Source organism: Protomyctophum parallelum (genome assembly GCF_964188405.1).
Source record: "Protomyctophum parallelum genome assembly, chromosome: 8".
Lineage (NCBI taxonomy): Eukaryota > Metazoa > Chordata > Actinopteri > Myctophiformes > Myctophidae > Protomyctophum > Protomyctophum parallelum.
Genome location: NC_139703.1, coordinates 47,853,909 through 47,880,773, shown reverse-complemented (window position 1 = coordinate 47,880,773; position 26,865 = coordinate 47,853,909). Strand labels below are relative to the sequence as shown.

Here is a 26,865-nt window from a genome sequence, read left to right as displayed (position 1 = left end):
TGTGGTCTGTTTATGTAGGCTACTTTGTATTTGTGTGATTTGTGTCCTGAAGACTCCTGATGGCTGCTTAGCGCAAAATTAATTTCCTTAAGGACAAATAAACAATCTACTCTGTTCCTTATCTAGAAGTTTGCAAACTAAATTTAAAAAACAGTTTAGTAAAAGTAAGTTAGCTCTAGTATCCTTTCTTGATCTCAGACTGCTGTACTGTTGATTAGGAAACATGTCACATAACACACAATAAATATCTTCTGAAACCAATACATGGTATCATGGTCTTGACTAAACAATTGTATGCCAACACTTTAAATAACAAACCTGACCCTTCACATAAAAATGAAGCACAAGAAAGACATGTCAAAAAAGATGATTTATTTAACTGATTGAGATTAAGCTTAAGCAAAATCGAGACTTCAAAAACAACAGTCCATGACCGGTACTGAAGATGGAACCCTTCAGTGGAAAGCTGCTGAACATATACACACACTGTAGTATGGTGCAATGGCGGCAGAGTTATGCAGTGTTTCCTAAATCTTTCACATTATCCATTCCAAATATATGGCTTAAATCTTCTCTACTTAGAAAAGTTTGATTAAAAACATCAGAATATACACAAATACATTCATATTTACATACCATGGATGATAAGTAATCATTTGTTATTTATTATGTGGTTCTTAAAAAAAAATGCTTTTGACAGTTTGTTGAATGGTGCACTGTATGTAATAGGCTTTGCATACAACTCAAATGGCCCTCGGCTTCTTGAAATGTGATAAAACAAACTAATATTGTAAGTGGCACAAAAAATAACGTTAGACATTTCTAGTAGGAACATACCAACATAATATGGAAATATCCTCAAAGTATATTTACAGGTGTGAGACAGACTGGTGATAGTTGAAAAGTCTTTTTTTAGGACAGTATTATAGTGTTCTGGAAAGAGAGCCTAGGACGTGTTTTTACCTTTCTCCTTTTCTGCGGATTTATTTCTCTCTTTGGAGGCCTCATGTTTACTGTCCTTCTTCCTTTCTTTGCTCCTACTCCTGTCCCGACGATCACGTTCTTTGTCCCGGTCACGGTCTCTGTCCCTATCCTTGTCTCTCCGCTCTTTCCCGCGATCTCTGTCTCTGCTTCTGGACCGCTCTCTTCTATCGTCTCGGCTTCGTCTGTCTCGTTCTCTGTCACGGTCGTGTTCTCTGTCGCGCTCACGGTTCCTCAGTCGGTCTCTGTCATGGTCTCTCCTGTCTGGAGCCCTGGGATCCCTGTCTCTGTCATGGTCTCTCCTGTCGGGAGCCCTGGGATCCCTGTCTCTGTCATGGTCTCTCCTGTCTGTATCCCTGTCTCTGTCATGGTCTCTCCTGTCGGTATTCCTGTCTCTGTCATGGTCTCTCCTGTCGGTATCCCTGTCATGGTCTCTCTTGTCGGTATCCCTGTCTCTGTCATGGTCTCTCCTGTCGGGATCCCTTTCTCTGCCTCTGTCCCGGTCTCGTTCTCTGTCCCTGTCTTGCTCTCTGTCCCTCCTCTTGTCTGCCTCCGGCTCCCTGTGTCTCTCTCCCTCAGGCTCCCTCTGTCCCTCAACCTCAGGCTCCCTGCGCCTCTCAACCTCAGGGTCCCTGTGTCTCTCCCCCTCAGGGTCCTTGTGTCTCTCAACCTCTGGCTCCCTGTGTCCCTCAACCTCAGGCTCCCTGCGCCTCTCAACCTCAGGCTCCTTGTGTCTCTCAACCTCAGGGTCCCTGCGTCTCTCAACCTCAGGGTCCCTGCGTCTCTCAACCTCAGGGTCCCTGCGCCTCTCAACCTCAGGGTCCTTGTGTCTCTCAACCTCAGGGTCCCTGTGTCTCTCAACCTCAGGGTCCCTGCGTCTCTCAACCTCAGGGTCCCTGCGCCTCTCAACCTCAGGGTCCCTGCGTCTCTCAACCTCAGGGTCCCTGCGCCTCTCAACCTCAGGGTCCCTGCGCCTCTCAACCTCAGGGTCCCTGTGTCCCTCTCCGTCCGGCTCCCTGCGTCTCTCTCCGTCCGGCTCCCTGCGTCGCTCTCCCTCCAGCTCCCTGTATCTCTCTCCCTCTCTGCCTCTACTGCGGTCTCTTTCTCGACCACGTTCGCTGTCCCACTCCCGCTCTCGGCTCCAGCGCTTGCTCTGGCCTCTGTCCCATGATGGCCTGCCGCCATGCGGGCCTTCTCGGTCCCTGTCCCTTCGGCGGTCTTCGGACGGTTCCTTCTGCCTCTCCTCAGAGAGGTGCAGCAGGCCAGGAGGTGGCTCTCGGTGCCCTCCGTCAAAGCGACTGGGCCTGTCTCCGCTACGAGGCTCTGAGCCTTCTCGGTCCCGGTCCCTTCGGCGGTCCTCGGGCGGTTCCTTCTGCCTCTCCTCAGAGAGGTGCAGCAGGCCAGGAGGTGGCTCTCGGTGCCCTCCGTCAAAGCGACTGAGCCTGTCTCCGCTACGAGGCTCGGAGCCTTCTCGAGTGGAGCTGCTCCTTCTCCTCATGTCAGGTGAGTGCCGGCGCCAGTGCTCCTCCCTGTGCAGGTCTGGACTGCGGCCTCCTGGGCGACCAGGCGGAAGTATGGGGCCGTCCTGAGGAGTCGGCAGTAGAGGCCCACTGTGACGGGCAGGTCTGTCATCAGACGGCAGTAGAGGCCCGCTGTGACGAGCAGGTCTGTCATCAGACGGCAGTAGAGGCCCGCTGTGACGAGCAGGTCTGTCATCAGACGGCAGTAGAGGCCCACTGTGACGAGCAGGTCTGTCATCAGACGGCAGTAGAGGCCCACTGTGACGGGCAGGTCTGTCATCAGACGGCAGTAGAGGCCCACTGTGACGAGCAGGTCTGTCATCAGAATTTCTATTATCAAGGCGGTACCGCTCGGACCCACTGAAGTGCTGAGGTGGGTGCCCCCTGTTGTCTTGAGTGGGGGGACCTCTGTGGTCATCGAAAGATCCTCTGTGTGGCGGTGGAGAGCGTGCTCTAGTGCTCCCATACTGGCTATGTGGGTGGAAATGTTGTCCACTCATCTCCCCACTAGGAGATGGCCCCCTTCTATCCTCATACTGGTTTGCAGGGGGACCTCTGTGTGCCTGGTGGCCTGGTGTAGGGGCCTGGTTGTCTTTGTACATGTGTGGAAGAGGATTCTGGTTCTGATGTTGGTCGATGCCCTGTTTGTAAGGGCCGGCACTGTCTTTGTTATTCTGATCTCCAGGCCCTCGTGTTGGGTCTATAATTGGTGGTTGGGAGCCATGAGCCCCATACTGAGATGGCGGGGGACCCCTGGGTCCAGGGAAGTGGGACGGCGTGGGTAATCTGTTATCAAAGTGACCAGGAGGTGGCCCAGCGAATTGCGGTGGAGGGCCTCTGGATCCAGAGAAATTGAACGGTGGAGGAGGACCGGCGAATCTTGGAGGTACGTTGTTTTGTCCATCATAATTTTGAGGTGGAGGATGGCCCAGAGGGCCTTGCTGTACAATGTGTTGAGGAGGCATGGGACCTTGCGGTCTTATGTGCTGAGGCACGGGACCTTGTCCCAAATGCTGAGGACCTTGTTGTCCCAAATGCTGAGGCACAGGACCTTGTTGTCCCAAATGCTGAGGACCTTGTTGTCCCAAATGCTGAGGCACAGGACCTTGTTGTCCCAAATGCTGAGGCACGGGACCTTGTCCCAAATGCTGAGGCACGGGACCTTGTCCCAAATGCTGAGGCATGTGACCTTGTCCCAAATGCTGAGGACCTTGTTGTCCCAAATGCTGAGGCACAGGACCTTGTTGTCCCAAATGCTGAGGCACGGGACCTTGTCCCAAATGCTGAGGCATGTGACCTTGCTGTCCAATATGCTGAGGAGGCATGGGACCTTGCTGTCTCATGTGCTGAGGAGGCATGGGACCTTGCTGTCTCATGTGCTGAGGAGGCATGGGACCTTGCGGTCTCATGTGCTGAGGAGGCCTGGATGGATCAAACATCTGAGGAGGTGGTCCTCTCTGACCCATTGGTGGGAATGGCGGTGGCCCCCTAGGTGCCATAACATTCTGGGGAGGAGGTCCAGTAGGCGGTTGCTGCTGGGAGCCTCCCCACTGGTTCTGATATGGAGGATAGGTACTTGGAGGACGGCCATACTTCTGGCTGTTGTCACCTTGCATGGGGGAAGGACCATGCATGGCTGGAGGAACCTGTATGTGTGGAGGGGGTCCCTGCATTGGGGGGTGGCCTTGCATGGCCGGAGGCATAGACATTGGTGGTGGCCTATTCATTGGGGGTGGTCTCTGCATCGGAGGGCGACTCTGTGGGGAGAAGCGAGTTGGAACGGGAATGTCAGCTGCTGGAGGTCTATATTCATTTACGAAATGTGGTGGTGACATCTGGGACCTGTGGGAAGAACGACTGTCATCCATCACATGTGACATGTGGGACATGTAGGAAGAACGACTGTCATCCATCACAGAGCTCGGAACAAGTACAGGGATTGCGGATGTTACTGTAGAGATGTTTGAAGATGTATTATAATAGTCAGTGGGTGAATCTTGACTGTTCTGGGCATACATTGAATCCTCGCCAGCTTTTAAAATACTGGCAGCATTGGGCCACACATTGTACTTGTCCTTCTCAGTTTCAGCCTTGGCTGCCTCGGCTTCCTCATCTTTAGCTTTTTCCTCCCTGCAGTTGACCCCCTTATCATGTTCCATCTTCTCTCCTAACAAGGGAATTGACACCTCTACCTTGTCTGAATCCAAGAATGGAAGCGGCTCACTACTTTCTTCCTCACTTTCTTCCTCCTCCTCCTCTACCTCTTGCAGTGTTTCTTCTTCTTGTTCTTGTGGAGACTCTGTGTGTTCAACCTCCTCTACCTCCTCATCCTGTGGTTCTTCAACTGGAGGCAGTATTGGTGGAGTGGTCACCTGCTCCGTAATCAGAGCAGGTGACTCCTCTTTCTCCTCCGGTTCATCTGTCGATTTCGTGGTAGCTACAGCCTGACGAGGGTCCTTACTCTGTCGTGGGTCTCTTCTCTGATTGATCAAAGGAGCAACAGATGAAGACTTTACTAGTTCTTCAACCTGTTTGCCCAGTTGCAGCAGCTGACTATTGACTAGAAGTGACTTTGTAGGCTGTGTTAATAGAGTGTCTGTGAGGGAGAATGGGGTAATTGAAGTCCCTGTGCACGTAATTTGTAGATTGTCTTGCTCTCCTTTTTCCTTGTGCTTTTTCTGATCCTCAAACAGCTTGCTGAGGCTCTCAGGGAGTCTTTGTGGTTCAGTCAATCTTTGTGGTTCAGTCAATCCTTCAGATGTGGCCTTTGTTTGGTCGGGGACAGCTGGTTTGACGTCATCAAAGATGGAGTCATCCTCTGGGTCGTAAGCCACATCATCCACCTCACTGACCATCTCTTCAGGCTGCTTACACACCTCAGGTTCTTTGACCACATCAACAGCTTTCTTAGGTGGATTGTAGCCATGGTCATATTCTTCCTCTGGGTCATATGGCCGGTCATCCTCATCCTCATCCTCTTGGTCCTCTTTGGATATCTGTCCAAACTGCTGGACAATGGGATCTAGCATTGTAGCAGGTGGGAGGGAGCCTTCCCCACCCTGATCAGAGGGAGAGTTGGAGGCCGAGTCATGCTTCTTCTTCCCAAAGAGAGTTTTGAGGATAGTCTGAAGAGGCGTGGCACTGGCTGCTGTAGAAGCAACAGAGCCCCCCGAGGATGGGGAATCTCTGCCTGTCATGGTGGACATGGTGGGAGGTACTTTGACAGAAGACAAGATGGACAGGACGGATGAAGCAGTAACAGGGCTGCCAGTGGCATCTGAGAAACCGAGGGTTGGCGGTGATCCTGGGGGAGTTGTGCTGAACGCAACTTCCAGGCTCTGCCGTTTCTCAGCTTTGACCAAGGTGGATGGTTTTGGAAGTCCAGTTTCATCCACATCTTTAGTGTGGGTCTTGGAACGTTTCTCATCACCTTCTACCAGAGCACCAGCCCGCTTTCTCTCCTTCTGGCAGATGAGCAGGCCCAGAAGCAGGTTAGGACGTGCAGGTTCGAGCCCTGTAAGACAGAAAGGAATAAAAGAACTTAGAAAAGACCAGCTCTGATGGAGTCACATGGGTGTCTGTCTGTCTGTCTGTCTGTCTGTGTGTGTGTGTGTGTGTGTGTGTGTGTGTGTGTGTGTGTGCTATGAACATACAATTTACTTTAAGAACTAGTTATACATATATGTAAAACACGTAAATCTCAGAAATGTAATGACCACATAAATGGACAAATAGAAATGAGAGCTTTCTTTACATACATTACCAATAAAAACAAACAATTAACACAGTATACTGTTGTCAGGCAAACCTAGTTTTCCATATTTGCAATTAAACAGACAGTAATACATCAGTTACTAATTAATTAATTGTTCAATAACGGATATAAAATAAATGAAATAAAACACAACCATCATCATTGATGAAAGAAAATAACCCTTTAAACCAGGAGGCCTGACAATGAGTTAACCACTTGTTGGCGCAATGCATTTCATACCAGACAACCAATGACAAATTTAATATAATACATCTCTCAATATGACATTATTTGTCTGTGCTTGTGACTTTGAAGATACAACTTCGGGAATATTACCACTACATCCAAATAATCCAGGGTGAATATTCTTGCATTGACATCCTTTATCAAATCAAATCATCTCGTGTTGTCATGAGTAATTTGTACTTGCCCGTTTGTAAAGGAGTTTCTTATAATATCAATAAAGATGTACCAATTTACTGTTCATATACAGTATACTATACACAATAGAATATATTATGCAGTTGTATAATGTTGCTTTATTCATTCTCAGTATTTAGAGAGTCCTCTTTCTGTATCCAATGTTCAGGATGTGGATGAGTGGATCCGTCTTTGAGAATGTGCGATATTGACTCCTCTGACATCGACTCTCCTAGCATATAGAGGGTATGCGCGTGACATCATCATCATTAGGAGTGGGCGATATGGAAAGATATCACAATATTCTTTTCAAGCAGTATCACGATATAAGACTATCACAATACTTTTTCATGGTTCTTTGTTGAGCCCCTCCTATGGACAGCTTTGTGTGAACGTTGTACCATGCAATGTGATGATTTGATTGGTTGAGCACAAAATGTGATGAACAGTTCAACCACCTACAAGGTAACACAAACTAAAAGTAAGAGTGGTAACAGACCATTTAGACCAAAATACAAATCATATCCGGATATATATACAATATCTCTGAAAAGGCATATCGTGGAGACATTGTATTGTCTCAACGATATTTATCACAATATCGCCCACCCCTAATCATCATACCCAGAAGCCTACTGAGTGGCAAAAAAAACTACCACAAACTACTACTAAAAGTCCTATCTGGTTGCATTAAACAACATTAAACTCACTTTGCCACTCACTTTATGCATTTGCATACCCTCTATACAGTATTTATGATGTGTGGTCTAGTATCATGGTTTGATGATTGATGCTTTAGTCCAGATGTCCAGAGAGATGCCATATCCAGTACTGCAGCAAGGTATGCTGGGAAAATGTTCAGCATGGAGGTACAAAGCACTTAGATATCAAGTTAAGAGTTAACCCTAAAGAAACAACAAGCTGAGACTGAACTAAAATGGCACCCACCTGCGATGCACAACTTCCTTTATTACAAATTATAAGAAACATGAGTGATACAAAGACATTTACATGGAAACAGTAGAGTACACATTAAGTGGTCACATGTACAGAGGTGAATGTGGAACACCAAGAGCACAGGAGTGCCCCCTACAGTACAAACTAGAAATAATAGAAGTTCTCATTTGACCCATAAGCTTGTAAATCTGCTTTTGTTCTTCCTATAATGAGACATGGCAGAAATAGGGACCGCCAGCTGAAAGTGGGTAACCTGCCTCCAGTGATAAATACAAAATATCAAAAAAAATTGACAGAAAAAAAAAACATTTACATTTCTACAGTTGCATTCAAAACACAACATATGATTGTAGATTTGTAGTGTAATCCCAGTGAAATCTTACCTGGCCCCTCAAAGGGTAAAAGCTTGGCGGGCAATGGCTCCTTGGCACTCAGTGGGATTAGATAGAGGTCTTTGATGCGGCGGTTATTGTTGGCCACCACGCCAAAACGTTTTCTGCTGCTGAAATAAGAGAAGAGAGACACATACGCTACTTCCTCTTCCTCCGTTGCTGGGTGGAAACGAATCAGACACAGCTCCTGAGGACAGCCACAAAAGAGAGAAAGGTAGAGAGTGAGAGAGATGTTGTGACTGACTGAGTGACCCCAGACTAATTGAATAATCAATTAGTCCAGTGATTTTCAACCAGTGGTCCTGGAGGGGGTTCCAGGTGGTGCCCAGCTAAATGATGGAGAGTTGGTAACCAAATGGACCCTAAAAGAATCTTTAACTGTTGAGTGTACAATGAAACTAAAGGGTCCACTTTTCATTGTATGGTTTTCATTTCATTCATTCATTGCACGCTTTTCATTGTACGCTCTCAAGTATTGTTAAACATCTGCATTACTTAACCCATTCTGACCGGGCACCCATTTTGGTGTCGGCATCATGTTATGCTTTAGCTATTGAAAAATAGCAGATCTACAAGCTCATATCGCGCCACCGAGTGGCGCGATACGAGCTTGTAGGTCTGCTATTTTTAATAAATCGAAGAGCGACTGACATTTTTAGAATCTGATCTCAGGTCAGAATGGGTTAATCAGACCCAGTGTTTGTCCGGCGGAAACCTCGTATGAATCTGATCTCAGGTCAGAATGGGTTAATTTACAAGAAGTCTACACAATTAGAAAAATGTGTTATTTTGATCAACGTTTGTGTGTTATCTCTACTATGGTACCGCATCAATACAGCATGGCATTGTGGACAAAACCTTATCCAACAATAACAAAATATTCTTTATTTTTGGGTCTGCAAGGCTAAAATCTGATCAAATGGTGGGCCCTGGCTCAAATGCTGAATAGATAATTGGCCTCGACATAAAAAAGGTTGAAAACCACTGGATTAGTCGATCAACAGAATGAATTAAAAAAAGAATTAAATCAAATAATTGGTTGTGTGATGTATCACACTGCTGGATGAACAAACAAACAGATTACATCTTCACAGTCACTTTGTGGTGTAAATTAAATTGCATATATTAATCAGATCATCAAAAACATTTTCAAGTGATTAAAAGATGCACAATTCTAAGTGTGAATTGAATCACTTGGAAGAGCGTTTTAAAACAAAGCTTTGTCAAACAAACCTTTGAGAGAGAGGTCTTCAGCTTCCCAACATAATCCCACACAGTGCTGGGAGATATGCGTCCTCCCACGTGGATGGTGTCTGGTAAATCCTGCAAAATCACATTTGAGATTTTAATTATGAGACCATTAATTATGAGACCACACACACACACACACACACACACACACACACACCCACACCCACACACACACATTACATGCAAAATCACAAACCTCTTTCAAGTATTCAAAGGATCCAGAAACTAGATAGGCCTTCGTGACAAACTTAGCCACAGACTGCATGTTGATGAGACCTTTCCAAATCTTCTCCTGACCATGGAGGAAGAGGGCAGTTTCACCCTCAAGAGGTGGCGCTGATGTGCTGGGAAAAAAAGAAATAATTTTTTACTTTTGAGTGATATTGCTCTGTGTATGTATGATCTGAGGGCTAATATGTCTAAACGTCTTTACACACTGAGAATTAATAAATAATACTAAAAATTACAATAAAGTATTTGGTATCACTATCATAGTTGATTCCGCATTCATACAGGTTGATACCTTTATTCATATTTACAGTGAAAATGTTACCTTGTTCGGATTAAAGTAATATTCACATTCTGTGTGTATGTACGAATGACAAAATAAAAACTTTGGGGCAAAATAATGCCTTTTGTGTTTAAGGGTCTCAATACTGGAAACAACAATGCAAGTAGTGGTTTTACAAGCAAAGCAACCAATCAGAGCCATACAACAGTCTTTTGTATTGATTTATACCTGGTTTTGGCTGCTTTAGCCACAGTCAGCAAAGACGGCGCAGCTGGCGGCATCGGTAAGGGCCCCTTGGGTGCCACCTCCACTGGAGCAAAAACCGCCACGATGGCGGCCTCTGTAGAGGCAGGCATCACTGTGGGCGCTTCAGGGACAGTGACAGTGGCCGTCACACCACCGCTGTGCCGGTTCATGCGAGGATCTCTGCGGGTGATGGTGACAGAGGAGACGGCAGGGATGTTGACAGGCGTGGGGGCCTGAGGTGGAGCTATCATGCTAGTAATGTCCTGGTAATGCGGCTGGGCCAGTGGGTCTATTGCAGGAATCTCATGGCCAGGCTGGTAGCCCAGTGTATCCTGTTGCTGATAAACTTGAGGGACCTGATGTTGATAGGGTGAGGGACCCGAGAGCAGGTCCTGTTTTTTGGTCAGCTTCACTTTCTTAGATGCGGGCTCATCTTCTGACTTCTGGCCTGGAAAATTTATTAAGATGAGGTATTAGGTATTAGGATTCATTCCTGTTCTGTTCTTTGGCTATATATTAGTGTATATTTGTACGTCTCTAAATGTTTTGATGAATTGAACAAGGTGGAGCCTCTTGTAAATATTAAGTGTCCACTCACAGTTAACAGTCTTTGTATTGAGTTGTGCTTGAAATGTACTGTAATTCTGCAAACTGTTAATAAATACTTCAATCAATCAGTCTATCTATGGTGCTGAAAGGGACCAAGACATCATGTAAATATTCCGGTTTACCTGTACAGATTTTACAGTTGAGATCAAAGAGATGAGTCTTGTGTTCAGCCGTGGTGTCCTTGAGCATTGTACTGAAAATGTCTGGCATGCTGCCGCCACCGTTCCCCTCTACAGCAGAGCCTGGAGCAGAGACTGAAGGAGTGGTGCTGAAATCCTCATGGTCCTGTGGACATTGGAACGAGAAATCTCCCTCAAATCTAATTGTAATTGCTATTACTGAACTAATAATAAAGAATGGCAGACTGAGATGGAAATTCAGGAGGGAATTTTAGGTATATCAAGGTTTTGGGCACAGTTGATTAAAGTAGAGAAAAGCATGTTAAGGAACAGGACAGTGTGCAAATCAACTAATAATCGGTCAATCTCTGGCATATAAAGCTTCCTATAAAGTTGGTAAGAGTATTTTGTGCAGTGACAAACCCAAGCAGAAATGAAATAGGAAATGTGAGTAGAAAGGAAAGGAGTGCATGCTGCCACTTACTGCAGCAGTAGCCATGCGAGCAGATGAAGAGGCTGCAGAGATACATACATCTGCATCAGACGTCGGTGGAGCATCCTCCACGTCAACACTGTGAGAGCCAGACTCACGCCTCTGGCTGGATTTGGCCTGACCTGAATGAGGTCGAGCACCGGCATTCTGGACCTAGTGATGACAATGAAGTGATATATTAGCCCGTTCTGACCTGAGATCAGATTCATACGAGGTTTCCGCCGGACACACACTGGTCTGATGAACCCATTCTGACCTGAGATCAGATTCTAAAAATGTCAGTCGCTCTTCGATTTTTCAAAAATAGCAGACCTACAAGCTCGTATCGCGCCACTCGGTGGCGCGATATGAGCTTGTAGATCTGCTATTTTTAAATAGCTAAAGCATAACATGATGCTGACACCAAAATGGGTGCCCGGTCAGAATGGGTTAGTATTACTTTTTTGACCCAAGTAGTTTACACAGGTGAAGACTTTGGCACATGGCAGGTAGGGGTTCAATTCATCTATATGGCAATAATCGTATCCCTTGCCGATAATAGTAATAGTAACCATATCGATAAGACAGGAAATTCTGTGTGAGACGTGGCTTTAAAAACAAATAAATATCAGAATCTGTTTCTGACAGTTACGATATTTGATTAAATCATTTGTATGTTTATCCATCAAAAATTTATTATTTTTCCTTGCTTTTTGTTTAAATGTTATCCACTAACTTTTTCAAATTGTTTTGGAAACTTTTCGGACAATTTATTTGTCAAAACATCGGCAGTCGTGGTCTCTAGTAAATTTAGTAGGACACACGGTCATTTAAAATCAACGCGTATCGTGATTACATATGGTATTGTGGTCTCTGTATCATGTGATACGTATCGATCGTGAGGTTGTCTCAATACCCAGCCCTAATGGCAGGTGTCCATTCTGCAAAAACAAAAACAAATGAAAGTGTAAAGATAGCACACTTGCGTTAGCGATCTTAAGATCACTAGGAAACTCTTCAGACTATGCTTCCAATAATGATTCTATGCAAAACATCAGCAGCAGCACGGACATTTAGAGCCTTTTATTTAGGTGCTGAGTATACAAAACGACTAACGTTTCGACCTTGCGGTCTTCATCAGAGTCAACTGACTCATGACTCTGATGAAGACCGCAAGGTCGAAACGTTAGTCGTTTTGTATACTCAGCACCTAAATAAAAGGCTCTAAATGTCCGTGCTGCTCCAGTCTCTTCTCCTTATGCAACTTTGATGTCCCTGCACCTGTGAAGCACCGGATCAGCCGTTTTAGGCTTGAGGCGCGTTGGTAGACTCCCTTTCTATTCATAACAGTTACCTCAGGATGGTCAGGTTTCCTCCATTCAGAGATTTCTTTGGAGAGCAATTCTTCAGCACTGAGTCTCACAAGCCTGAACGGGGAGACCTCGCCCCACACCACCCTGTAGAACAAGCCCTGAGAAAACATATGCCGTTATTATACAGTCATATAAATGAGGCAGAGCCAGGTATTTATTCACACTTAAAATTGTGCACAGATCATGATAATTAAGACAAGCTATCTCCTTATTCTTTTCGTGTCTTTAACCCATTCTGAACGGGCACCCATTTTGGTGTCAGCATCATGTTATGCTTTAGCTATTTAAAAATAGCAGATCTACAAGCTCATATCGCGCCACCGAGTGGCGCGATACGAGCTTGTAGGTCTGCTATTTTTGAAAAAATCGAAGAACGACTGACATTTTTTAGAATCTGATCTCAGGTCAGAATGGGTTCATCAGACCCAGTGTTTGTCCGGCGGAAACCTCGTATGAATCTGATCTCAGGTCAGAATGGGTTAAAGCATGCAGTTAGATCCAAGGTTCCCAACCATTGGTACTAGTACCACTGGTGTTACTTGAGCTCCCCTCTGGTGGTGCACAGAGGAGAATGAAATATTTATATTACAGAACAGATTAATAGAATTAGAAATATTAGTTGTTCTGATAAGTGATTAGACTGAGTTTTGTCAGAGCAGCATCAGGAATTCTGCTCAGCTGGTTGAACTGTTCATCACATTTTGTGCTCAACCAATCAAATCATCACATAATTCACATTGCATGCGCAGCTTAGGAATGGAACAAAAAGGGCAGGTATGCGCTCCTGTGTTTTAACATGAGTTATTATGGTGGTACTTAGAAAGCCAAATCTTTTCTTAGGTGGTACTTCAGTATAAATAGGTTGGAAACCAATGGGTTAGATTAGAAGATGACAAGCTATAATCCTTAGCTTCCCTACGTGCGATTCAACTGTGTGAAAAGGCTAACCATACAAATTATGACATGTTTACTTTGACTCACTTTGTTCTTGGGATCCTTCAGGTTCAACATGAGCGACCTGTACTTGTTCTTGTACTTGCTGTCCGTGTTAAGGCACAGCTTGAACATTTCCTTCTCAATGGCAACGGACAGCCTTGCCATCTCACTCTCAGACATGTTCAGATCATCACTGTCACTCACCCTGGTGATACACAATGCCAATAAGTATTTGTATTCACCAAGTGTTTACAATACATGATATGAACATAATTTCCATTTTATTCAAGGGACCAGGGTAGGATTCCATGATTCTTACATACAATACATTTTAATCTTGGCAGGACACTCACCTCTTGTAGAGGATGTCTGTGAGTGAGCGGCGGATGTTCGTTCTCATCTGATTATTGGGTGGAGGCGTAGGAGACATGGGGGGTGCTGAAGCTGCTGGCTGGGGAGGTCTGGAGGATGACTGACTGTGGTTGGAGGGGGCTGAGGAAGATGAGACTCTGGGGGATGACTGACTGTCCAAGTGGGAGTCTTTTTGCTGTGGTTGCTTCTTAGGAATGGTGAAGTTGGACTTCTGGACTCTGAGCGCCCCCGTGATGTGAATGGGACCGGAAGGGTAGGGTGATGGGGTAGGTGATGGACCCGGTTTCTTGGACTGTGCCATCTTACTAGGTGGCGTCACTGGTTTCTTGGAGGACTTAGAGCCGCTGGCTTGAGGAGAAGATTTCTTACCCTTCGCTCCTTTGACCCCTGGGGACTTCTTACCCCCTTTGGCACGTGGGGACCGCTTACTTCCTTTGACGGCTGGGGACTTCTTACGGCCTCTAGTGCCTGGAGACTTCTTACTTGCTTTGACTGGAGTCGTAGTGGACTTCTCAGCAGGTGCTGGATCGTTGGGCTCCTTTTCGGTCTGCTTCTCCTCGTTGAGTGGAGCTGAAAACCAAACACAACAGTAAAGTGTTAAAACATATAGATGCCATAACCACTTACACTTCATTAATGGCTGCAAGACAAGGAATGACTGTACCAACTGTAAGAGGTCATTGAGTCATAGATCGCAAAAAAATAATTTAAATCACATTGACAGTGACTTTTGAGAAAGGCCATGATCCATTTTAGGTTCATAAGGACTTCCTTGAGACAATCAATAAAAACAATTACATGAACATATTTTGCCAACAATCTCAGCACTATAAACCAAATATTGTTAAATAAAAAAATAAAACTGACACAGAGCTTGTTCTTAATGCCCTCTTTATTTGAAGAGGATGGCGATACAGTTTCAATGGTAGTGCCTTGAATTTAACAGTTGAAATGGTGGTGATAATGGAGAGATCAATGTAACCCCAATTGACAAAGATGTTAGTTTCCTAACATTTTAAACCCATGTTTGATTGTGAAGCTGAGGGATTGAGCAACTTGCTCAACAAATGTCTAGTTGCAGCCCTTGTTATGTGCCAACATTTACCCAATAATTCTGATGACGTACATTCCTTGTCAGCTCGGCTGCATTAACATACAAGCAACTCCTTCCCACAGTGAAGTCACATTTCTCATGTGGACATGCTGCTGAAACCAGGGTCAAAGTTGACTCAGTGTATTTCTGAGAAGACATCTTAAAACTAAAATAGTAAAAAATCATCATGTAGAGTGGTTATCTAGGAGGTAAATTATCAGAGAAAATGTGTTTGTGCTTTCCTGAATACCAAGACAACTTACCACATCTCATAAAACATCAACATACTTTTAACACAAGCCATTGGTGCAGTAACAACTTTACACTACTAGCCAATTGATTTTCTCCACTCCATCCACAATCCCTAAGAACTGCTCATTGAAGCATCGCTGTGGCGCAATTCATTTGTAGACTTTAACCAACTCTACGATAAGCTGATGGCCATAACATAATTATTTTCATCAGCTTTGTTTTCATTCAGCTGTCAACATGTCCCATTTCAAAATGGTTGTAAAAGTATAACCAGCACTTTGTGCACATGCTAATAGCTAAGTCATTTTCTACAATGTGAATTCAGATTTTTTTTTTAAAGCAGAGCCACATTGTATAGACCCAAAGCAGTAGAACATGCATCTACTGAATGTCAAATAAATCAGCTCCCTCTTTCAAAATATCAGTCACCAAGTTCAAAATAGCGCAAGGGCATAAATAAGCCAATCACTGAACCATGTTTCTTCCTCACATCATGTCCCATTTCAGCATAACTAACACTTTGCATACATGCTAATGGCAAAAAATGTCATTTTCTACAATGTGAATTCAGTTTTTTTTAAAGCAGAGCCTATAGACCCAAACCAGTAGAACATGCATCTACTGAATGTCAACTAAATGGGCTCCCTCATTCAAAATATCAGTCGCCAAGTTCAAAATAGAATGAGGCTATAAATACTGAAACCTGTTTGTTCCTCACAACCTGTCCATTTTCAAAATGGTTGTAAAAGTATAACCCACACGTTGTGCACATGCTAATGGCTAAAAGAGTCATTTTCTACAATGTGACAGGGACGGATTAACCCCAACAAGGGCCCCTGGGCCTGTAAGTGTTTGGGGACCCCCATAGCGCACAGTTTTTACATTTATCATCTTTTTTTGACCTAAATCTAACACAATCAATGGCCAATGAAGGGCCTCAAACCCAATGCCGTGCCTCAAACCCAGTTTCCCCAAAGGGCCCCTGAGAGCCAAGGGCCCCTGGCCACGGCCCAATGGATAATTCGGCCCTGCAATGTGAATTCAGATTATCTTTTTAAAGCAGAGCCACATTGTAGACCAAAAAGCAGTAGAACATGCATCTACTGAATGTCAAATAAATCTTCTCCCTGATTCAATATCACCAAGTTCAAAATAACATGAGACCATAAATAAGCCATTTCACTGAACCATGTTTGTTCCTCACAACATGTCCCATTTCAAAATGGTTGTAAAAGTATAACCCACTTTGTGCACGTTAATGGCTAAAATTGTCATTTTCTACAATGTGAATTCAGATTATTATTTTTTAAAGCAGAGCCACATTGTAGAGCCAAAGCAGTAGAAGATGCATCTACTGAATGGCAAATAAATCTGCTCAGTCATCAAAATAGCATGGGGCCATAAATAAGCCAATCACTGAACCATGTTTGTTCCTCAAACTATAAAACATATGTTGCACACCTTGTATCATAATGGATAGACTAGGTTCTTTGAGCAGTGATTTCTTTATAAACACTTAAATTTGTCAGGTCAAATCATTAACACTGCCTTCCAAGAGTCCTCGTAGATGACAATGTCCTCATTTCATAGCAAAAAGCAAACTCTCAACACAATCCAAACAAATATCAAATGCAGTTGAGTGCAAAAGGTTTAAATGTGAATCTCGCCAATAAGTGTGAGTACAATGGCCTCATCTTCAAGTGCCATCTTCTGCTGCAGCCGCCTTTCTGAATTTAGTGGAGTATCCCAAGATGGTCTGGTCTCTGGCAGAATCAAGTTCTTCTCAATCCCAACTTCACATCCGGCGGCTCGTCAAATTTCCTTGGCGTGTTGTGTGTGTGTGTAGAGGAGTGGCATATGCTTCTCTGAGCTGAACTGGTCAGGACATCCTACAGCAATCCGACACTGCTCACATAATCAAGCCAGGCATCCAAAATCTGTCGTAATACCTTTTATTTTATAGCAACGTTTCCCACGTTGTGATGCATGACATTGAACAAGCATAAAAAAGTATGAAAAAGGCCAGCCATGTTAACCCTCAGAATTGAGGGTTAGACTGCCATTTTTTCCTGATGTCATCAGCTCAATATGAGCTGGTCATCATCAGCTCAATATGAGCTGGTCATCATCAGCTCAATATGAGCGTAAACTTTGAGTGAGTCCCTGAAAAATCAGGGAGAAAAAGTCACTGAAACCTACCTGCTGCAGAGCCGGGAAGGACTTGTTTTGAGAGCGACATTATAGCTGAAGAATCAGGGTGCAGGGACACTTGCACAGGCAAATAAAATAGGTAATTTGACACGCTCACATCAGAATCAACCTTTCCACGACAATCATACATTTCATGGAAACTGTATTATGTTAAACTGAGAGTAAGTGATGACAAGCTGTGTGTATTCATCTGTCATGTTACTTTCACAGGTCTTCATCCAAACACTCACGTTTTAACCATGAGATTCTAAAACACAACTCTTCAGGATTACTGAATAATACTTACCTATAGCAACATTTGGCACTTACCTTTTTATAATGATGTGCATAATTCATCAAGCAACTTTAACATTAACCAATTCATAACACTCTGTAAATCAATAAAAACTGATATCAGGGTGTGCTCTTCTATAAAACTATTTGGTGGTTCTCCACCATGAGTGGACCATCTCTAATGAATTACAGGAACCACATTTACAAATGTAATAATGGAAAAAAGACAATGTGGTTTTGCAGCAACGGCCAAATGCATACAACAGATTTGCCCTGTATCACAATCCCCTAATGTGAAGAGACAGATGGTTAGGATTGATTTGTCAAGACCTTCAAAGAGATACATACACTTTTTGTTTAACACTGTTGGTGCTATTGGTGAAGTCTTTTCTGGCGTTACTGCATTGTAATTATGGTCGCAGGACCAGGATGCTGTGGCCGGTGGTTCTTCAGCTGCATCGTCTTCACCTTCGTGATTTGGTTCAGGATCGGCGTCTTCCTCACTGTCTGACAGCAGCTCCTCCTCTGTGGACTTTTTCCTCGTCTTCTTCTTCCTCCGACCAGCGGCTGTTCTCTGGTAGGACGCACAGACACACTGAGTCAGTTCAATGACAGCATAAAAGGAAGGATTCTGCAACTGAGGATCATTTGGTTACAGGGTCCTGATATTAACCCATTCTGACCTGAGATCAGATTCTAAAAATGTCTTCTACATCCTGACAGTTTTCTGAAAAAGCTATGTTTCTATGTCAGTCGTTCATCGATTTTTCAAAAATAGCAGACCTACAAGCTCGTATCGCGCCACTCGGTGGCGCGATATGAGCTTGTAGATCTGCTATTTTTCAATAGCTAAAGCACGACATGATGCTGACACCAAAATGGGTGCCCGTTCAGAATGGGTTAAGAGGACAGTTACATTGCATCATTTGGAAACACCTATCTTAGTCAGAATTACATCAAATTCACATCATTCTAAACCATTTTTAAATCCAACCTTTCAAACTGTCCCCATGCTGTGTATACACTGTATAGAGCCATGGCCGAGTGGAACAAATTGCCAGATATGATCACAAAATAAAATCAAGTTTCAAGAGACAATTGAAGAGGCGTCTTGAACCCACACACACAAACACTCAGTCATGATTAGGATTATAGTTTCAATTTATATCTCTAATTTTGTTTTCTACTTTAAGAGAACGGAATGTTAATATGTAATTCATTTCTTATCGTTTTTGTTTCCTCTCTCTTTTCAAAGAAAATGGGGAATCGGAGAAAGCTGGATGAAATTGTTGGAAGGAAATTTACCCTTTTTTTGCATTTTATGTTATTTATATATCACTGTCGAATGTCATGTTTTTATGTTCTGTGTGGACCCCATAAAACTCTTAACTGTGCAAGTGAGACTAGCATTTTAATTTACATTTACTGCACCATGCCCACCTCTAATAGGGATGCAACTAAAGAAAAGTTTATTCTTTTTTGTGTCTGTTATATTTGGTTTTTAAGACAAGTTTTCCCTCATGAGGCATTAGAATCACATTCAACAGTGCCTTTTCTTTGCAAAGAGGATTCAATAGCCATACGTTTTTTCTTGATGATTGTTACAAAATGTTAAAATGTTGAATACCCAGTTCTAGGGCAAAACTCACCATCTCACTATCCAAGCACGAGCCATGATAACTTATCTTACTTTCCATCTATCTTCATATTATGCCAAAACCCTTGTTTGATTCTTTTTTTAGGGCATATCAAACAATCAATCCAATCAAACAAATCTCTTGAATATACCAGCCTCATGCTTAGGGCAGATGGCTAATCTGGCTAACAGTAATTGACAACAACAATATATGTATTTAAGAAGGCTGGTTCATTGTTAAATATGAAATTAAATGTATTAAGTTAAGTTTATTAAGTTAAATATGAAAATATTTCATACATAAAAGATGACAAAATACATAAAATTCCATGCCCCCTCTCAACAGAAATCTTAATAAATTGTGTTATAACTTGTAATCAAGGTCATTCAGAAAGGAGGGCAAACAAACCATTCTCAAGAACAAGAATCCAGCAGGCAGACATTTAAGTAAAGTTCTTTGATCAGAAATTAGAACAAATCCAATATAGTACATGTTTTACAACCAATTTAAGAGTATAAAACCATGGCTTCAGGATTATTATATTATTATTAATGATCACTATGTGCTGGCATCAGTTATATGGACATACAGTTGTGGTGTGATGGTAAATTTTGCATTTACTGCATCCTAACTATTTCTAACGGGGCTGCAACTAACAATTATATATTTTTAATCTGTATCATTTTCTTGATCATTCAATGAATCCATGTTATTAATTCAGAACATGAAATGTTAGTAAAAAATAAATAAATAATAAAGCAATAAATTATGAGAAATTCTCATCATTTAGGTCGACTCCAAACAGAAACCGGACCTCAATTTTTCAGTGGACAAAACAAAGACAAAACAAGCATTCTAACTCTGAAATGTTACAAGTTTGTGTGCGCACACTTGTGTAAATATATATTTTTCTTCTTTTTCTGGCACACATTTACATGACATCACTAAACAAATTATTTTATTACAAAAAAGGTAAGTTTAGTTTAATTGATTATCTTTTTCAACTTCAACTACCATGGAGACAAAATAACATCTCTCATGAAGCTAAGTTTCTATTCTATAAATGTCTATGTCCAATTCACTGCACAACCTTTGTTAACCCATTTAAGACTGTGGCCGCTTCTAAAAACACCTTCTAAATTCTAAATTATATTCTAAGTTTTCTGAAAATGTTCAAATATTTATTAAAAAATTATGAAAATGTTATGCTACTATATACTGTACAATTTGTACTTAGCAAGCAAATTGGGTTAAATCAATGTGATGTCAACATCTTTGTGATAGGGACAGGTAAAAGCCATAGAATGTCTGTCCCGAGTTACCTTGGGTGCAGACTTGGTGCCTTTCTTCTGAGCCTTGGCCCTCTCCTTGGGTGTGGTGATGGACTTCATGGCGGCAGCGGCGTGCCTCAGGATGCAGTCGTTGCCACAGTAGACTGAGTCCGGTTGGGCATCTTTCTCACAACCAGGCCCGATACATTTGGGAAGAGAAGATTCCTCTGCCACCTTGGAAGCCGATGTCTGCTCTGCCTTGGGATCCGATGTCGGCTCTGCCTTGGGAACCGATGTCGGCTCTGCCTTGGGAACCGATGTCGGCTCTGCCTTGGGAACCGATGTCGGCTCTGCCTTGGGAACCGATGACGGCTCTGCCTTGGGAACCGATGTCGGCTCTGCCTTGGGAAGCGTGGTCTCTTCTGCCTTGGGAACCGTGGGCAGCTCTGCCTTGGGAACCGTGGGCAGCTCTGCCTTGGGAACCGTGGGCAGCTCTGCCTTGGGAACCGTGGGCAGCTCTGCCTTGGGAACCGTGGGCAGCTCTGCCTTGGGAACCGTGGGCAGCTCTGCCTTGGGAACTGTCGGCAGCTCTGCCTTGGGAACCGTGGGCAGCTCTACTTTGGGAACCATGGTCTGCTCTACCTTGGGAACCACCACCGCTGCTGCTGGTGTTGTGTCCAGCTCCACATTTGAGGCCACTATCTGCGCTGCATCTGGTACAGCTTTCTGCTCTGCCGTTGGTTTTGCCTTCGGCCCCAGTGTCTGCTGTGCGGCTTGCTGGAAGACACAAAGTCAGTAGAGAGAATCTTACAACATGCACAACACAACTTTTCAAAGTCCATAATATCACAGGCTTAAAGAAAATGAAGTTGACAAAAAACACCTACCGGCTGAAAGATCTTTATCCTCTTTTTCCCAGTTGGATTGATGGCTTTCTCTATTCTGCCTTTGATGCCTGGGTCCTCTCCTCCTCCCTTCTCATCTGATGCAGCGGCCACCATTTGGCTGGCAGCCGTAGCGACGGGGTCCACTTTACCGGCCTCCGTTGTTGTCACAGCAGCGAATGTGGAACCAGCAGGGGTTGCTGCTGCTCCATCTGCTCGGGGCTTCCCGGTCTCGGTGCTTGCAGCCAGGGACGCTGTGGCTGGCTTGACCACTTGGCTTTTCTTCACAGTGCAGTTGGGACAGACATAGTCTTCCCCGTTCCTCTCCATGAGGCGTCCGCGGGCCTCTGTGATGCCCACACAGTCTCCATGGAACCATTCCTCACAGCGGTCACAGCAGATCATGAACCTGGACAGAACACAGGGCAATTCTGTTATTATCACCATGCAATGGGAAGGCAGGAGCAGATGGCTCCCACTCAGGCTAACTGCATGCTTTCAGACTAGGACTGCAATTTTAAAGAGCAATTACTAAATTACTAAAAGAACAAAGGGCTGCAATTCATCTCTCTATTGTTTTGCTTAATTTACAGCGATTTGATTTAGATTTCAATTTGAGAACATTTTAAACAATCAAAATTAACAATAAACAATAAGAAATGTAATTAAAATAATGTAGATAAAAATGAAAGCGGTGACATTGCAACATTTCTGGGATCATTGTAACAACTTTTGTGTGCAACCCAGATACTTTTAGGTTGCTTGATTCAATATTTAGATATTTGAGGGTTTTTTTTAATCAGACACACTCCCACTGATTTAATTTATTTTGTTTGTTTTATTAATTAATAATAAAATTTAAAAACAAGTCCCCCTCACACAAAAAAGGACCATGTCAGTCACCAGAATCAGAAAGTGTTTTCAATGAGTTATAATGGGTTCATATAGGAGGGACATGCCTGATAAAAAGAATACCCAATATCTAACTATTGAATCAAGCTACTCGAAAAACTGTCTGGGGTGCACAGTTGCACACAAGTCCTCCTAGTAAAGTTTCTGACTCATGGACACATTGAGGACTAGTGTTTCTCAAACAAAAGAGTAGATAAGTAGGACCAAAGACAGATAAAATGTACCGTTTGTTGTGTTTCTGCCGACAGATGCAGTACAGTGCATTGGGGTCATATCCTCCGTCGTCTGCGTCAGAGGATGATGAGGATGTAGATGTCGAAGTGTCTTCATCGACTTCCTTTCCCCCTTCCACGTCCTGGGACTTGCTGGACATTGGTGCCGCTGGCACTGCTTTGGTGTTGACCGGAGTGGTGCTCTTAACAAGTGGTGTAGTAGCAGGGATTTTATTGACGGTTGTTGCTTTATTGACAGGAGCAGAATTCTTATTGGCCACCCTCTTCTTGTTAACATAAATTCTGATTGGTCCTCGCTTTGCAAAACGGGGAGGCCTCTCCTCGCTCTCCCCTTCGCTATCTTCAGTCTCTGGTCTTGGCTCCACTTTGTCATCCGTGTCATCTTGTTCCATTGTGCCCTCTTCCGTGACCTCCTCCTTCTCAGAGTCCAGCTTTGGCGGAGGCTGGGCCACGTCCCCGCTTGCTAGCAGCTTGGAACAGGGGTCCTTCTTTTCTTTAGACTGGCTTTCTTCGGCTATGAGGACCTGGGTTTTGTCGACGGTATCTCCGTCCTCCTCGTTCTCCGAGCTCCCGCAGTCTCTGGCTGCACTTCCGCCACCTCGACTCCGCGTCCGCCTGCCGCCCCGAGTCCTCCCCGTTGTCCGTTTCCTGGCACTGCTGCTCCTTGTCCGCCTATCTGGAGAATCGGCCTTGTCGTCATCAACAGTCTTTGCATCCGCGTTGCCGTCGAAGCTGGCCTCCGAGGCGGTCTCCGCATCGGTGGGCGTTTGGGACGGGGGGTCGCCACTCTCAATGCTGGGCGGAGCGCTCTTTCTTCCACCTCTCTTGGTGGTGGAGAGGAACTCCTCCAACTTGTCGGTACGTTTCGGCTGCCTACCACTACGGCGTACGGGTCCACGGTTGTCTTGGCTCTCAGAAGCCGTTTCCCCTGGCATGTCTCTCTTCTTAGCGATGGTCGTCCGACGGAATCCCCAGGTCTTCTTCACCTCAGTTGTGGCCTTGGGCAATTTTTCTGGCTTCTCTACCTTGTCTTGAGTAGCATTTTCGTTTTGCTCGTGAAACTGTTTTTCCTCTTCTTCTGCAACAGCTGTTGAGAGAATAACAGAAAGTTGAGGCAAATAAACGAGGCACGTGAACATTGCAATGTGGTTGGCTGAGAGCCACAATATAGTTTTCTTATCTCTATGAAACTTAGGATTGCTTTGTGGTCGTGCTGCCTTAACCCTTAAAAAGGAGGTGACGGTGAAGTGTGAAAAAGAAGAGATTTTTTTTTTTAAAGTGAGAGCTACAATGGAGGGGGAAAAAGGGCGATTTTCACTTACCCTTGAACCCAATTCACCAAAACACATCAAACCCAACACTTAAATTGTGCCCAGTTATCAATGAAACCAACCACCCCTCACTAATTAGGGAAAGAAGCTCATTCGAGATACCTTGTGAGCAGCTAGCCATATGGTCCTGGCTCTGCTCTGGAGCTAGAGAGAGCTCAGGGCTCACATTCTCCTCCATGATGGAGTCAACCACTACTTTCAATTTGATTGTCTACAGAAGAAAACAAGAGAGCAGCTATGAGTCACACTTCAGTTCATAAAAAATGTATTGCAACACTTAAGACAGCATTGCTACAATGGAATTTTAACATTATGGCCAATTATAGCCTTTAATAGGCAATGAAGAAACACTGATTCAGACCATAGTTATTGTTAACTTAACACCTTGGTTAGCAAACAAGCTTTCATAAAGACAAAGGTTCCACGGTGGCATATCATAAAACCTCGTTTTTTTTGAGTGGTGCAACCACTCCCTTACGGAGCTGTGTGTGTGGGTGGCTGGGTGGGTCTGAGCTTGAAAACAGCATGGTTATTTTTCACCACCTGTGCGCAACCTAACACAAATGCAATATTAACTGGCGGTCTGGATGTTCTGGGGACCCCCCAGGGACCCCCACATGGTAACTGTCATTTCTCTACCGTTTCAGAAGCGGAGCGGCTCGCCGGAACCGGCACCCTGGGTGCGTTCCTGTGGGTTTGGAGCTTCCGGGGACCCCCCCCCCCCCCCCACACACACACACACACGTTGCACCACTCACTTCACACGGGTGAATTTGCTGGCCTTTCATAACAAACTTTGTTTAAAAAAAATGGCCCAAGTATGTACCTGCAAGTTCAGTAACGGTGGAAAACTGGAAAGCACAGCACTTCTTCATATAAAAAATTTAGTCAACTTTTGTGTGCAACCCAGATACTTTTAGGTTGCTTGATTCAATATTTAGATATTTGAGGGTTTTTTTTAATCAGACACACTCCCACTGATTTAATTTATTTTGTTTGTTTTATTAATTAATAATAAAATTTAAAAACAAGTCCCCCTCACACAAAAAAGGACCATGTCAGTCACCAGAATCAGAAAGTGTTTTCAATGAGTTATAATGGGTTCATATAGGAGGGACAAGTATGTACCTGCAAGTTCAGTAACGGTGGAAAACTGGAAAGCACAGCACTTCTTCATATAAAAAATTTAGTCAATTATTCAAGACTAATATACAGGAAATATTTAAGGAGATTAGACATGGGGGCGGGACATGTCAAATGAAGCACAGGAAAAGCGTAAATCAAACATTTGTTTAATTTATCCGCAGTTACAGTAATGGCTTTGCATAGTATACAGACTTGGATGGGCAAATCTGCAGTCAGTTGTCTCTAGTCTAGAACACCAAAGCATTCATAACTAGTGGTTACTTTATTAAATTATATCGACATGGAGGGGTCAGCTATTCCATTTAAAATGAACGCAAGCATCTACCATGCGACATTATCTATCATCAATGCCCATGCAGAAGTCAAGACGCTGCGGTCCATCTATAATGGCCAAATACATTTAAAAGGATGTGGTCACGATACCGTGCCACGTGAGAGGGAGAAACTGTTGCCAAGAAGGGAAAAAAAAGTATGGGAGGAGCCCATTGATCCATCACATATACAAAGGTTCACACACGTGATTTAGTGTTAAGTAAACCGAGCTAAATAAACGCCGTTAAACAGCAACGTCGTGTTTAGTCGCCGTCGCCCGTCTGACCGAAACCCTGTGTTGTGTTGTCTGGTCTCCGAGGCTACTGTATGAGTGAAAGGTGCGCGCCGATGCAAGGTACAGGCGGCCTCACTAGGAAGGGCCCTAAACCCACATCAAATATGCACACCGTTATTCCCAGCACCATTTTAGACGCAGAAACATTGTCGGTTAACAAGATCAGTAGGAAGGCATTGTGTATAATCATATTAAGTTACCCGATTACTTAATAACCCGCATGTCAGGAAAAAGGCTAACCTCAGACCAGCAGATACATCATCGATCAAACGGAAAGGAATCCTTTCCGATCATCAGCACGTATACGTTCGACGACATGGAATGGCGGAATTAACCACTGTGCTCCAATAATGACGGTTGGGTGCATTTTCTCGTCTTCTCCCACCCTACAAGGAAGTAACAACTGCTGAGCCGAGCCGCGTGCCAGACAGTTGCAGCAGGAATGTGAACACAACGAACCGTCTGTGACTGCCTGCTCCTTCGTTGTGCACAGCGCCATGCACTAAACTAAAGCACATTTATTTCGAAATCCAAAACCCAATACTAGTGACGATCGATCGCTGTGGTCGTGCTGTATATGCTGTAAGCTAGTCGGTGTGGCTAGCTACAGTAGTCTAGTCGTTAGCATAAGTAACGGTTTAACGTTGGTAAACAAGGTTACGGTGCGTTAGCTTTGTAGCTAACCGTTAGCTGCACCATGTTCAACCTTGTCTCGGCCATCCTCGACAGTCTTACATTTTATGGCGCGCAGGAACACAACAGAAACATTTGTATACGCCATGCACACGTACATCCAGACGCCAGTGTTTGTTATATTGCATTATTTCACCCACATACCAGGTCAAACTATCGATGATATGTTCTCGCAAGATCCTTCTTCGGGCATTCCTCCATTTTCCATTCCTGACCTGCTGGCTTCGTAGTCGTCCGTCGTCGTCGCGTCTCGCGCTTACAACTTGCTGCCTGTTACTGACTGCGGCAGATGGCTGACCGTTTACCGTCCGGCCTTGAGAATCCCACAGCCCCTCTGCTGGATAGGAGGGGAACTACAGTTGAAAGGGCCTGGCGAGGAACATGGGATATGGAGGAACATGCATTTTGA

At 44.1% G+C, this 26,865-nt stretch overlaps 1 protein-coding gene across 4 annotated transcripts; it reads right to left on the bottom strand.

The window, feature by feature from the left end:
• Positions 1–357: 357 nt before the first annotated feature.
• dido1 (death inducer-obliterator 1) lies at positions 358–26,733 on the bottom strand. Of its 4 annotated transcripts, XM_083771412.1 has the most exons (17): positions 26,601–26,703; positions 24,113–24,221; positions 22,671–23,766; positions 21,538–21,943; positions 20,702–21,427; positions 18,091–18,316; positions 13,895–14,483; positions 13,587–13,746; positions 12,587–12,703; positions 11,245–11,406; positions 10,764–10,926; positions 10,412–10,480; positions 10,015–10,378; positions 9,472–9,619; positions 9,258–9,347; positions 8,016–8,211; positions 358–6,015 (listed from the first exon to the last, which is right to left on the bottom strand). In XM_083771412.1, exons 2-17 carry the CDS (start codon positions 24,186–24,188, stop codon positions 947–949), a joined length of 9,657 nt encoding a protein of 3,218 aa, XP_083627538.1. In that variant the 5' UTR covers positions 24,189–24,221; positions 26,601–26,703; the 3' UTR covers positions 358–946. The 4 variants fall into 4 exon arrangements, with proteins under 4 accessions (XP_083627538.1, XP_083627539.1, XP_083627537.1 ...); XM_083771413.1 differs by having other exon boundaries at positions 10,015–10,480; positions 11,293–11,406; XM_083771411.1 differs by having other exon boundaries at positions 10,015–10,480; positions 22,671–23,754.
• Between the last annotated feature and the right edge of the window lie 132 nt (positions 26,734–26,865).